This window comes from Pempheris klunzingeri, chromosome 7 (genome assembly GCF_042242105.1).
Source record: "Pempheris klunzingeri isolate RE-2024b chromosome 7, fPemKlu1.hap1, whole genome shotgun sequence".
Classification (NCBI taxonomy): domain Eukaryota; kingdom Metazoa; phylum Chordata; class Actinopteri; order Acropomatiformes; family Pempheridae; genus Pempheris; species Pempheris klunzingeri.
The window spans coordinates 1,282,189-1,295,603 of record NC_092018.1 but is presented as its reverse complement, the minus strand read 5'-3'; the positions used below and the strand labels follow the sequence as shown (position 1 = coordinate 1,295,603).

The 13,415-nt window shown below is 46.7% G+C and overlaps 2 protein-coding genes across 2 annotated transcripts in view; both read right to left on the bottom strand.

Annotated features, from left to right (window-relative positions):
- Window positions 1-3,981, bottom strand: part of rasgef1ba (RasGEF domain family, member 1Ba) — a 29,085-nt gene extending 25,104 nt beyond the window's left edge. The window contains exon 1 of the mRNA XM_070833677.1: window positions 3,891-3,981. The gene's annotated coding sequence lies outside the window, so the exon portion shown is untranslated. The remainder of the gene's footprint in view (window positions 1-3,890) is intronic.
- A 4,742-nt stretch (window positions 3,982-8,723) lies between these two features.
- On the bottom strand, window positions 8,724-11,866 carry LOC139203524 (uncharacterized). The gene is made up of 3 exons (XM_070833318.1): window positions 11,767-11,866; window positions 9,758-10,381; window positions 8,724-9,202 (listed from the first exon to the last, which is right to left on the bottom strand). Exons 1-3 carry the CDS (start codon window positions 11,813-11,815, stop codon window positions 8,724-8,726), a joined length of 1,152 nt encoding a protein of 383 aa, XP_070689419.1. The 5' UTR covers window positions 11,816-11,866.
- Window positions 11,867-13,415: the final 1,549 nt, after the last annotated feature.

Here is a 13,415-nt window from a genome sequence, read left to right as displayed (position 1 = left end):
GCTAAAAGTGACGTTTACCTGTTTTAAGTATCAGAAAAAGGAGAGCAGAGGTTTTAAATCAGGACTCTGGATCCACTGAGGTCCTGTTTGCTCCTTTCAGTCACTTAGTGGGACTGAGATCAACCTCTCTGAGTTTTAAATGCTGCTACAGATCCAGTGACCCTGTCAGATCCACTGAGCTGGAGATCATTCACTAACCTCTCCGTGTCTCCTGTCAGTGTTCTCACCCTCATCTTCATCGTTTTAAGACTCTACTGATGAAGCTAATGTTTAATCTTGATTATTTTTCAATAAGTCAAGACATCACATCAGATGTCTCATATTTAATTCATTAGAATAAAAAAATATTCACACCAGAGAACCTGAACAATGAAAAAATGACTTTTCAAACTTAAACTAGTTGCTGATTCGTTTTCTGCCAAACGACCAATTAATTAATTAACTGACTGAATGTCTGCAGCTCGACTTGTCTTGTTCTCGGGCTGTAAATTCGTCCAAAGCGACAAAAGAAACACAAAAAAGAGCAAATTAAGAAATAAAGGAAGAAGTTTTACTTATTTATAAAGATTGGGGCGATAACAGAGGCTATGTGTACTCTTCCTCCTCCTCCTCCTCCTCCTCCTCCTCCTCCTCCTCCTCCACCAGCTGCAGCTTCGCCGTAACCCCAAAAACAAAGAGCAGGACACCGACAAGCAGCGACAACTGAGGCTCCCTGATTTACATTTGGCTCCCAGGTGTTGTGTGTGTGTGTGTGTGTGTGTGTGTGTGTGCTGCTGCTGGTGCTGAATGGGGGGGTGGGGGGGTTTGGGTGAGGGGGGGTGGAGGCACATGTCAAGTCCTCCGGTCCGACAAAAACAAACTCTTAGCATGTAGCTGCTGGCAGCTGAAGGTAAACAAACAAAATGCCACAGCTCGCCTCCCCTCAGGAGGGGGGGGGGTTTGTTTAGGTTGGATGGATGGATTTAATTATAGCCTCAGTGTGTGTGTGTGTGTGTGTGTGTGTGTGTGGCCATCTGCCTCAGTGTGTAAACAGGAGTCTGGTTTGGACTTTAATTGGATTTAAAAACAGAAGATATTCTAATCAAACCTGTGTTTCTGGTGGTTCAGGAGTTAAATCATGTTTCTAAAAAATAAGGAACGAAGGAATTTTCCACTTTACCAGAATCAAGTGGGACAGAAACTCAAACTGTGTTTCCACTTTTTCCCGGCTGATCACTGCTGATCATCACATGGCCGTGAGTCTGTCAGACTGGCAGAGAGCTGACTGGGGGGGGGGGGTCTGAAGGTCTGTAACTTCCCTCATGATATTAACGGAGGGACAGAAACACTGATGATGTGGAGGTGAGGAGGAAGATCTTTAGTTTCAGGCCATCGTTCAGTGAAAGGTCACAGAAATGTCAAAATATTTATTAGTCCTGGGGGGGTGTTTGGAAATAGAGAAGGGCAGCAGCTTAAAAATCCCCGAACCTCCCCAGGCAAACGTCACATTAGGAGTAAAACACCCCCGTTTACGTGAAACCAAGCTTGCAGGTAATTTTCTGTCCAAGCGTTTGGGCGGGGCTGCAAATACGAGCCATCAAAGAGCAGACGGGGGCTCTTCCCGCCCCCCCGGGCAGAGTTAACGGCGGCTCGTGATGAGCTCCTGTCAGCACTTCAGAGGCTGTAAAAGACCTGAACGCAGGGAAACATTCTCGAGCTCCACGAGACCGACGCAGAGCTGCAGCCTCCCCGATGATGAAACATCTGAACCCCCCCCGAGACCTGCGACGAGTCACAGAAATGCAGAGAAACAGTGGACACAGGCTTTGTTTGTGCTTTGTCGGGGCAGGAGGGGGCTCTTTGAGGGGCCGGCACTAAATCAACAGCCCCCCCCCACACTGGGTAAACACTGAGAGGCATGAGGAATCTCACTCATCCACGGCTGGAGGAAGCGAGGGTGACAGAGAGCTGAGAGCTGCAGAGGAGCAGAGGAGCAGTGGAGGGGGTCTGAATACAGTCTGGAGCTTAGACTAGAGTTTAAAACTAAACCAGGCTCAAGAGTCTCATAACCCACTTCAAACCAACCTGCCCAACTAGTCCTGGTTCACTGAACTAGTCCTGGTTCTCTGAACTAGTCCTGGTTCTGTGAACTAGTCCTGGTTCACCGAACTAGTCCTGGTTCTGTAAACTAGTCCTGGTTCACCGAACTAGTCCTGGTTCTGGGCTGCTGGTTGGTTCATAGTGAACTTTCCAAGATCTCAGGACACCGTTTGATTGATAAAAGCTCTAAAGTTACTGATAGGAGACGGATTTCTGTGTCTTTGTTGTCACACGTTCAAGAAGGAAGGGAACAAGCCGACACACCTAGAAACTAAAACCAAACACTGCTCATGATGAATCCTCCCAGAGACTCCTGGTGGAAGAGGGTGAACATCAACAACAGTGAGAAGTCAGAGCAGAGGAATCTCCATCACGCTCCACCTTTTAACCCCCCCGACCCCCCGCTGGGTCAGCTACAGTGTGTTCAGACTGAGGAGTGAGGAGCAGTTCACTCACTGAGCTTCACGAGGCTCCAACGAAGAGCTGAAACATGAAACGTAAAGATGCTGCAGCCGATAGTCGACACACTTCAGTACAAAACACAGCTAAGTCAGAAGGACGACTCCTCCATAAAGGACTCTGTCAGGCCCCGACAGGGACGCCGACCCCCCCACACAGAGGGCCGCTGCAGCAGGAGCCACTTTTCTCCATCACGTCTTCCCCCTGAACGTTTAGGACGCTGAACAAACAGGCTGGAGTTTAAAAGCATCTTCCTGATCTCCATGGACGGATCGTGATGGGACGGGGCCCTGGGCACAGACATGTAAAGGCCTCCCCATCTCAACACACACCTTGCTCTCTTGTCTTTTACCTCTTTGTGGTTGTTTCACATCACTTTTTGGTCAATTTATGCCTCTTAAGTTGTTTAATAACACTTTACTGTGTCTCTCTGTCTCTCTGTGCTCAGATTTGTGTCTCTGTTTCTTGGTTGTTGCTTCCTCTACTGGCTCCCTGGTAAGAAACGTTATCAGTCACTTCAAGCGGAGGCTCCCCGCTCACCGATCCTTCTGTGCCGACTTTAACGGCTCCTATCTGACCGTTTACAAATCAAAGACCGTCTGGGAGTCTGTGTTTAAACACAGTGGTCCAGACTGAATCCCAGCTTGTGGTCGTCCTCACTGCTGCAGCTCCGTCCTCACATTTATTACACATCCTTTAAGAAATCAGAGCTGAAGAGATGGACGTGAACACCAAACACACATTCTCATCTACATTTACATCCCAGCAGCCTCCACACACACTCAGAGCATCACACACACACACACACTGCAGCCTGTAATCCACTGCAACAATAAGTCATTCAAGTGTTTCCAGAGGAGGCAGCCTCTGTCTCACTGTCCGCCGGCCAAACCACCAATAAACGGATTTAACTTGTCAGCACATTAAGGAAAGCCTGATGCATGTGTGTAACACAGGGGAGAGCAGAGGGGAGTTATTCAGGAGAGATGAGGGATTAACTTAGCTGATCCCTCACTGTCTTGCAGGGGGGGGGGAATCCTCTTAGCCAGAAGGTAGTGGGGTTAAAAATAGTCCGCCATTGACACCGACTTCAGAAACCCCATTATTATTATTCATCAGGGGACACCACAGACTCAACCTGCAGCCCGAACACTCACGGACAAGCCGCGGAAGGAGCCTCAGAGCTGGGGGAGCCTCGGAGCTGGGGGAGCCTCCAGCCGGAGGAGCAGCAGCAGCAGCGCGCTCTTCACACCACCTGCGCGCAATTTGGCCAAACTCCGGCGCGTCTCCAAACCACACAGCGACCAACACCAACACCAAACGTGCCCCCACATGAGATCCTCCCAGCTCACCTCAACAGGCAGCGCTCCAGGTAACAACTCCCCTCGTATCCTTTTCCCAAAACAACGTGCGGAACAGTTCCTCTCCTGCTCAACATGTGAAGAAAGCAGCAGCTCCTCCGGCTCACTGCGGCATTATTCAGGCGGAGGAGTGGGGAGGTCCGGCGGGTGTCCTGGGCTCCAGCAGCTCCAGCAGCTCCAGCAGCGGGGGTGTTCAGAGGAGAAGCCGTCACAGGGGGGTCACAGCTCCGGTACTGTCGCTGCTCCGCCGCCTTCTCCAGTCTGACTGTGTGCGCTCCGGAGCCGCCTCACAGCTTTCTGATGAAGGGGGGGGGGCAGCAGCCAATCAGAGGAGAGAACGAGCCCCCACCACACCCCCTCATCCCTCATCCCTCCCACTCTCTCTCTCTCATCCTCCCCCTCTTTTCTTTTCTAGTTTTCAATTTCATTTCCCCTCCATCTCTTTCGCTTCCTCTAATAATTATAATAAACTCTATTTATAAGGAACTTTTCTTATTAGTCTTAGTCATTATTCTTATTAAGTACTGAGCAGCTAAAATAAGAATAAAAACCCCAAATTACAAAATACTAAAAGATGAAATAAGATGTTTTATTTCTCTGTCACCTTTAGGCTGAATGTTTGACTCTTTCTTGGTTGTTTTGTCTCTTTTAGGTTATTTTGCGTCTTTTTCTGGTTATTTTGCTTTGCTTTGTCATAGTTTTATGTCTCTTTCAGGTCATTTTGTTTCTCTTTCAGGTCATTTTGTTTCTCTTTCAGGTCTTTCTACGTCTCTTTCTGGCTGTTCAGCGCCCGCTGAAGGGCTGGTCACATGATCGACAGATCCCCTTATGACATCATAGAGGGAGGCAAATCTAAACAGCGTGTTTTCACACTCAGAGACAGACAGCGGACGGTCTGTGGACACACCAGACACACGTGTTTACGTCGAACAGACATTAAAAAGTGAGTTTTGCGTTAATATGCGTCCTTTAAACGTGACCTGCCGTGAAACTGCAGAGGAAAAGTAAGATAACAAGCTTCACAGTCAGTGCGTCTGTTTTCGTACTTTATATTGTATATTTCTATTGTATGCTGAAATAAACTCTGGCATGTTAACATCTTCTATTTTCATCCTGATGTCTCTCAAATAAACAAATGAATAGATCAAATGCACATTAATATTTCCAGTTTATTGCGGTCAGCCTCGTTCTAAGTTCAGGTCGTGTGAATTAAAGCTTCCCGACCACCAAAAAAATGCTAATTATAATTGCTGTGAATTCTATCAGCTGTGATGAGCTCAGTCAGACGGTTTTGTCTGTCTGCTGTTTTCATTAGTTCACCGTTTCTACGTGAGCGACACATCAAGAGGAAAAAAAACGCAGCTTCACATCAAATAAAAGTCCAGGATTTAAAAAAGAAAAAGAATAAATATGTACAGATTTAAACATTTCTATTTATTTAGCTCTTATTTTAAAAAGGCAGGTCGGTTATGAAGGAGAAATTGAGGTTACAAAACAAACAAATGCTGAAAATTGTTCTTTTACTCTTTTTGAATGTGCAGAAAACAAGTAATTCCAGCACAAAGGCCTCTTTTCGTTTGTTTGCCGCCTCCCCGACTGTCCTGCTTATCTTTAAACACCAGAAAATAGAAGAGGACCATCGATGTTTTTGAACATGACTTCTATTCACATGTCTGTTCAGGGTGGTTCGTGCTCGGCTGACTGTCCCCACGCAGTAATAAGCCACGGTACAATAACAGCAAATCATCCCGAATCTCATCAACATCCAGAGGTATTACGTAATCTGGTATTAGCGCAGATGCACTAATCCAGCTTTCCTCTCGCTTAAATGACCGCACAGAGTTTGACCACAAAAGATCAGGACTGCAGTCACTGTGTTGGACATCAAACACAACACACACAGCACAAACAATGAACCAGGTTTTTATCTAAGTGCACATTCTGCTTATTCCACTTTGTTTTCATTTACTGCAAACAAATATTGGAAAAAAACATTTAAATTTATGATTAGAGCTGACAAAGTGTGTGACAGCATTATGGAAAGGATCCCTACAGAGAGAGACCTGGAAGATCCTTTTGGTTTAACCACAAACAGCACACACACCAGACTACATTCACTAAAACAGGGATTTTAGAGAACAGGACACAGGAGCTGCTGCTCTGCTGCTGCCTCCATCAGTCAGTGTGTTTGTGTTATTGTGTGTTACACAGATATTTTGTTGGATCTGAATGAGCCCTTTAAACACAGAAGTCACACAATAACACAAACAAATTAACTGATGGATGCTTCTGTAGGTCAGCAGCTCCTGTGTTCTGAGAGGTTAAATTACTGCTTTTGTTAATGGAGTCTGGTGTGTTTGAAGGGAGCGATAGAACGGCTGGAGTAGCTGCTTTTTGCACCTATCAGTCATTTCAAATATGTCAAGTAGGGCCCAGGTTTAAAAATACCAAAGTTATCCTTGACGAATCTCTGTGTGGTTTAAAACATACCTGTGTAAGAGAACACCAGTCTGACCAGTGTGTATTACAGTCTGGTTTCAGCATTTCAGCGTTCCTGCAGGGCGGCCTGTGCTGAACGCTCCAGTGAAGGATTGGAGCCTGGCGCAGCTACAGCCTGGAGGTCTGTGTAAAGCAGGGTGAAGCTAACTGCCACGAGCCTGAGCAGCAGAGGTACATCACAAATCAGAGCAGTGTGGGTGCAGGACTGCAGACTGATCAGATGTTTACTCTGACTGGGGAGGCAGAACTGTGCTAAAGGTCTCTTATGCAAGTGCTGATGTGCTGGACTTGAAATGTCCCTGCAGGGCAACAAATAAATAAACACTGACTTTATGTTTGTGCTTCAACACGGAGCACTGAAGATCATCAGGAACGCACAGCACCACGTTTCCCTTTTTTATGCTTCAATACATTAATTTTATATTGAATGCAAAATGGTTAAAGTTACAAAAAAAACAGCTTTTTAGTAAAGATCAGCAACTCCTGTGTTCTGAGAGGCAAAATTAGTGGTTTTGTGAATGGAGCCTGGTGTTTTAGAGGAGAGCCCTACAGAGAGAGACCTGGAAGATCCTTTTGGTTTAACCACAAACAGCCGTTATATCGCTCTCTGCACACACACCAGACTACATTCACTAAAACAGGGATTTTAGAGAACAGGACACAGGAGCTGCTGGTCTGCTGCTGCCTCCATCAGTCAGTTTGTTTGTGTTGTTGTGTGACTTTGGTGTTTTAAAATATTAATTCAGATCCAACAAAATATTTGTGTAACAAACAATAACACAAACACACTGACTGATGGAGGCAGCAGTAGACCAGCAGCTCCTGTGTCCTGTTCTCTAAAATCCCTGTTTTAGTGAATGTAGTCTGGTGTGTGTGCTGTTTGTGGTTAAACCAAAAGGATCTTCCAGGTCTCTCTCTGTAGGGATCCTTTCCATGATGCTGTCACACACTTAGAATAACACTCTGAGCCTGTCAGTGGATCAAACAAGCTCTTTTAGTGGACCTACTGTGATCAGGTGCAGTTGTCCCAAAGGATCACGTTGCAGCCATTGCAGCCCGTTTGGTGTCTGCTGGCTGAGGTGATCTACTGGACCAGTTCCAACACTTTTACTACCTACCAGTCACTCACACACCTGGGTATGAGCAGATAGAACCCTTGTTTAAAAATACCAAAGTTAGTCGGTCAAAATCACCAAGCTTTAGACTGTTCAATGGATGCAGACTGTTGCGGCAGTTGGTGGTAATTATTATTATTTTAATAATTAAAGTTTATCAGTGGGAGCTGTTAAATTTATAGCTTGCATATCACCGTCATCCCAAACAGCTCGCAGGCTCGGCTGCAGTGACACTGAAGTGATGAAGTCATCACTTGGGGTTTTTGAGACTTTAGCAGCGTGTTAAAACTGTCAGCTGTCAGCAGGGACCAACACTTTCCTTCCATTAGTACCTCAGAGCTCTACTGACGACAAACAGTCCAAACAGATGGTTCAAAATATCTATTTTTAATTTATATAAAAGAGCATCAAACAGTTTGGTACAATCTCCTTCCACAGACAGAAGAACTAATTCTCCTTCACACTCAAACTGTTCTTTAAATCTTCCTGAGCTCGACTGACCGCCGGCCGTCAGTCCTCACAAAACCTGCTTCCTGTATTTGGTTCGTTTCAAAGTTCACTCAGCATCACACAGACCTAAACAAAGCTGCCCTGAATGTGAGTGTGGCTGTTTGCATTACCAGTGTCGTTACTTGGGTCCACAGCGGGCTGCCCCCCCCCCAAAAAAAACGACAGTCGATGAGGCTTTCATTGGTTTTCTGTTTGCAGGAAAAACAAAAAACTAAAAACTAAATTTAAAACTCTATTCGGGAGCTGTGATTTGCCAAAATCAGCTCCAAACCAGCGTATAAAACACTGGAGGGCTTTTAATTTGGAATGACTGACACAGGAAGTGTCAACACTCAGTCACTGACAGACCATATCATATATTATTATATATTATTTATCAAAAACGACACGTCCTGTTTACAGACAGTTTGTGTGTCCAGAAAGTGAAGGACGAGCTTCCTGCTCCGTGAACTCTGCTCCTGTTAGCATCGTCGCTAACAGGCGGGTTAGGGTTACCTAACTAGGTAACCTAACTAGGTAACCCTAGTTACTGAACAGTGTTCACATTTAAATACTTAAATTAGCATCATAAGTCGACTAGCGGCTTGAACTAACGACTAATCGACTGGTAATGTCTTTGATCGGGGGCAGCCCTAGTCCCACCTGAGCTTCACCACCACTCTACAGTTTGCGTCCCCCCCTCCCCCACCGTGAGTGCGTCCTAACTCCCCCCTTTGTCCGCGGGGTGATGTGGAGCCTCTGCCCCGGCCTGGCCGCCTCCACATCCACACCTGCGTTCTCGTGCCAGACCGGTGAGCAGCTCCAGGACTCTGATCTCGTGCTCCATGCGAGCTTTCTCCCTCCTCTCCTCCCTCTCGGCCGTCTCCCTCTGCCGGCGCTCCTCCCTCTGCAGCCACTGGGCCAGGAGCTCCTGATGGCAGCGCGCCTGCTCCTGCCGCTGGCTCTCCAGCTGCACCAGCAGGCCCCGGGACTCCGACACCAGCCGCTGGAAGCAGTCCGACAGGTGTCTGAGGACGGGCTCCAGGCAGGTGGAGTCGGGGCAGTGGTGGCCGGGGGTGGGGAGGGCGCCGGGGCTCGGATCTGGGGGCGCAGGGGGAGGCGAGGCGGCGGACTGGGTGAGGGGGGGAGGAGGTGCTGCATGTGGGGAAGGGGCGTTCAGGCTGTTCTCCACTTGAGCACCTGAGACATAAAACAGCCACAGTTACTAAAGACAGGAAGGAGCTCCAACCGCCAGCTAATGATTTAAAGGCCATAATCTACTGATTATCCAATCAGTTAATCGATTAATCTATGAAACATCAGAGACCAAGGAGACTCAAAAATATTAAATTCATTATGATGCAAAACCAAGAAATCAGTGAATTTTTACATTCAAGAACCTGAAACAATCAAATGTTTGAGCGTCTTCGGTATATTCTGCTTGTTTTTGTCACCAGTTTGTTTCCTTCAATTCAAAACTACTGCGATTATCTTTAGTTCACAGTTAACATCCACATCTACACTATGTAGCATCTAAAGTCAAGTAAATTCTACATTTGAGCTCAGAAATAAGGCAAAGCTAACTGGACAAACCAGTTTAGTCACTTTTAAAAATAATAATAATAAGTTTGTAATTCATCATAAGCTGAACAAAGCTACATTGGAGACCATAAGAAACTAAAGATAACGTGTCACATGCAGGTTTTGCTGTTATTCTTAGTCTGGGGTGATTTAGAGAATAATCCCGGTACCTACCGGTCATTTCACGATGGACAGACGTTTCCAGATAAACTTCGTGGCGTCGGTCTCTCGGCGGGAATCCAGGACTGCTGAACTCAAACTCATCCGTTGAAACTTCCCCGTCCTCCAGTTTGACTTCGGAGCCTCCTCTCTGCTCCACGGAGCCCAGGCGTCCTCTCCCCGTCCTCCCCAGAGACACAAACTGGTGTCCACCGATCTCTGTGCCAGGATTTAAATCTAGCGGGATGCTTCCCGTCCTGTCCACGGAGTCGAGGTGACGCTCGGCCATCCGCTCTGGAGAAACAAAGTAGGGTTGTGCTTCCCCTCCCGCTGACCTGCGGCCCAACACAGCATCCATCTCTGCAAAGTATTTGAAGGAGCAGGGCTGCGAGCTGTCCACGCTCCGCTGTAGTTTGGCTCTGACATAGTTCGCCTTCAGGGTTTTGACCCGAAGCCGGCACTGGTGCGGACTCCGGGAGAAGCCCGTCTCACTCAGGCGGGCTGAGAGGTGTTTGAAGACGTGGCGGTTGCGAAGGTTTTCTGCCAAACTCTTCTGGACGCGCTCGTCGCTCCAGGCGCACAGCAGCACCTCGGTCTCCTCCACCGTCCAGTTAACGGAGCGCTCGGCTTCTCGTTTCCCTGCACGCACGGAAACACAGCTGAGTACAGCGAACATGCTGCTGGTCTGGGTTATGGTTCAGTGGCATGTTTAACCCTCAGCTCCTCTCTGTCCACATCCTGGTGTCTGAGTGACTGGTAGGTAGGAAAAGTGTTTTTTTTCGTGCGGGGGACATTCTGCAGCCATAAAACAGTCTAAAGCTGGTATTTTTAAACAAGGGTTCTATCTGCTCATACCCTGGTGTGTGAGTGACTGGTAGGTAGTAAAAGTGTTGGAAATGGTCCAGTAGATCACCTCAGCCAGCAGCCACCAAACGGGCTGCAATGGCTGCAACGTGATCCTTTGGGACTGCACCTGATCACAGTAGGTCCACTAAAAGAGCTTGTTTGATCCACTGACAGGATCAGAGTGTTATTCTGAGTGTGTGACAGCATCATGGAAAGGATCCCTACAGAGAGAGACCTGGAAGATCCTTTTGGTTTAACCACAAACAGCACACACACCAGACTACATTCACTAAAACAGGGATTTTAGAGAACAGGACACAGGAGCTGCTGGTCTGCTGCCTTAATATTATTGTGTTACACAAATATTTTGTTGGATCTGAATTAATCTTTTAAAACACCAAAGCCACACAACAACACAAACAAACTGACTGATGGAGGCAGCAGCAGACCAGCAGCTCCTGTGTCCTGTGAGCTAAAATTCCTGTTTTTATGAATGTAGTCTGGGGGCTCTGAAGAGAACGATATAGCGGCCAGATATATTCCTTAATAATTATGTGTTATCTGGTGTAAACAAGAGTTAAATTCTTGACCCTCTGATTTAAGGGAAGAAGAAGAAAACTGTGTCAAACTAAGAGGAAACAACCTGCTAACCAGCTTGGTTTAAAGAGTCAAACATGGCTCCAGTCTGTGCAGTGAAATAAGAGCCAACTAAGATATTTAACTTCTATTAAAAACCAAAATCAGGATCTAAACTCTGAGCAACAGCCTGATAAACTGGCTTCAGTTGATGACAGAGCCCTGGGCTGCCCTTTAATCTCAGTCAGAGATGAAAATGCACCTTCAGCACAAATCTGATCCTCTCACACCGGATGTGACATAACAACTGTCAGGTGAGAAGTTGAGGGTTAGCATGCATGCTAATTCAGACACACACACACACACACAGAGCAAAGCTGCCCTCTATTCAAAAGGCTCCGGGTGTCTCTGTGCTGGCAGGCGGCTCAGCAGCTTAACACTAACTGGGTGAAACTACACTGTGAACTAGTTCTGTTCACTCTGGGACAAACACAGGTGTGTTAGCGGCTAACAGTTAGCTCAGCTAGCTACACGCCTCTCTGTCCGCTGCCGCCTCTGAAACCACAAAGTCAACATGTCGGCCGCTCACGGGGAGCTCTTACTTCTGGTGGTGGACACGGAGTTGGTGGAGTTGATGACCGGAGGATTCATTTTGACGGGCTGCAGGAATGTAAACAATCCTCCTCACGCACACAGCGACGCTCCGCTCTTCCGGGTCCGGCGCGTGACGTCACGGTACGTGTTACGGCGTCGAGCCACAAAATGTTAAATTAATTAATGATTTTTCGAAATGTTTTGGATCGATATCTTATCTAGAAAACCAACTCTGGTGTTCATACTTTATAGTTCTGATATTTCTATTTATTTTAAAAATACCACGAAGGACGGAAAAGTTTGTTTTTTAAATAATAAGCGGGGGTTCGGGGGTTCAGGTGTGTGTGTGTGTGTGTGTGTGTGTGTGTGTGTGTGTGTGTGTGTGTGTGTGTGTGTGTGTGTGTGTGTGTGTGTGTGTGTGTGTGTGTGTGTGTGTGTTACACTGCAGAGGCCGAGTCCAGACACACAGCAGCTCTGCAGGAATTAATGCAGCCACCTCATTCTCTTCAATGAGGCAGCACAGCCGGGGGAGGAAATGGGAAAAACACAGAGTAGAGAGTTAAAAAGCAAAAAATCCTTGACACAGAGTGTGTTCATGAGAAAAAACTTTGAATCGGATTTTTTTTCTAAGATTATAAAGAAATAAATTTGCAAGATAAATGGTAAATATTCTGAGATTAAAGAAAAAACTATTTTTCTTCTGTTTGTTTTGTCAGTAATCAGGCTGTCAGGTGTTCGATCGACCTCATGACGCCGATGCCGCCATTAATGTCACCATTAGAACCAAAAACACTATTTTTAAGTAGTTTGAAGTGTTTTTAGTTTTCTCTCCCCTGAACCGACTCCATGACTCTTTTTTCCGTGGTCACACCTGCATTTACTGCTCAGATTACCCAAGATGCATCTTAACCAGTAACTGTGACCCCCCCTCTGGACGACTCGCTCTTCTTATTCAAAGTGTGTGTGGGGGGGGCTCGGAGGTGCTAACGTCTGCTGATGGTGTTTAGATCTCTGGCTTCCTCACTCAGGTTCACATCCTCGGTCCTTCAGCCACAAACAGTGAAACAAACAGGGCTGCTGGGGGGGTCGGGGGGGTGGGGGGTCCTCTACAGAGCTGCTAATGCAGATTCAGTCTGCCCTCCTGCAGGCACATTTACATTTTGACCTTTCAGCCTTTGTTGTGTCACACAGTGACATGGAAGAAGTTTAACAGTAATCTTCAACCCATTTACACTCCCTGTTAAAGCTGCTCTTCTTCTTCTTCTTCTTCTTCTTCTTCTTCTTCTCCCCGTCAGGCCGCATGGACTCGTTTGATTCTGATCTCTGCTCTCTAAACGCTGGTGTTTCTTCTTCTGGTGACGTCGTTTCTTGGAGGACCTTCTTCTTCTTCATGTCCCTAAAATGTGTCCAACCTCAGCTAGAAGCTTCCAGAAGTCACTAAAGCAGAATGAGTGTGAAGTTAAGTTTGCCAGTAGCACCTGGGAAATGTGGTTTTAGGTCAAAGAGTGTTTGAGGTGAGTTCACGGTTTGTTTTTCTTCTGTAATAGATAGACGGTACATTGGTCATTGCTATCTACAGTGTTTAGCTTAGCTTAGCAAAGACTAGAAGAAGGGGGAAGCTGGGGGCCTTTATCTCTGTAAATGTGTGTTGAGACGT

What these genes read in the sequence shown, in the direction of transcription:
- LOC139203524 (XM_070833318.1), bottom strand. Translation starts at nt 11,815, where the DNA reads ATGAATCCTCCGGTCATCAACTCCACCAACTCCGTGTCCACCACCAGA. An exon ending in CTCCGTGTCCACCACCAGAA is followed by an intron (nt 10,382 to 11,766) that starts GTAAGAGCTCCC and finishes CCGTGCGTGCAG; the next exon opens with GGAAACGAGAAGCCGAGCGC. An exon ending in TGTCCATCGTGAAATGACCG is followed by an intron (nt 9,203 to 9,757) that starts GTAGGTACCGGG and finishes TTTATGTCTCAG; the next exon opens with GTGCTCAAGTGGAGAACAGC.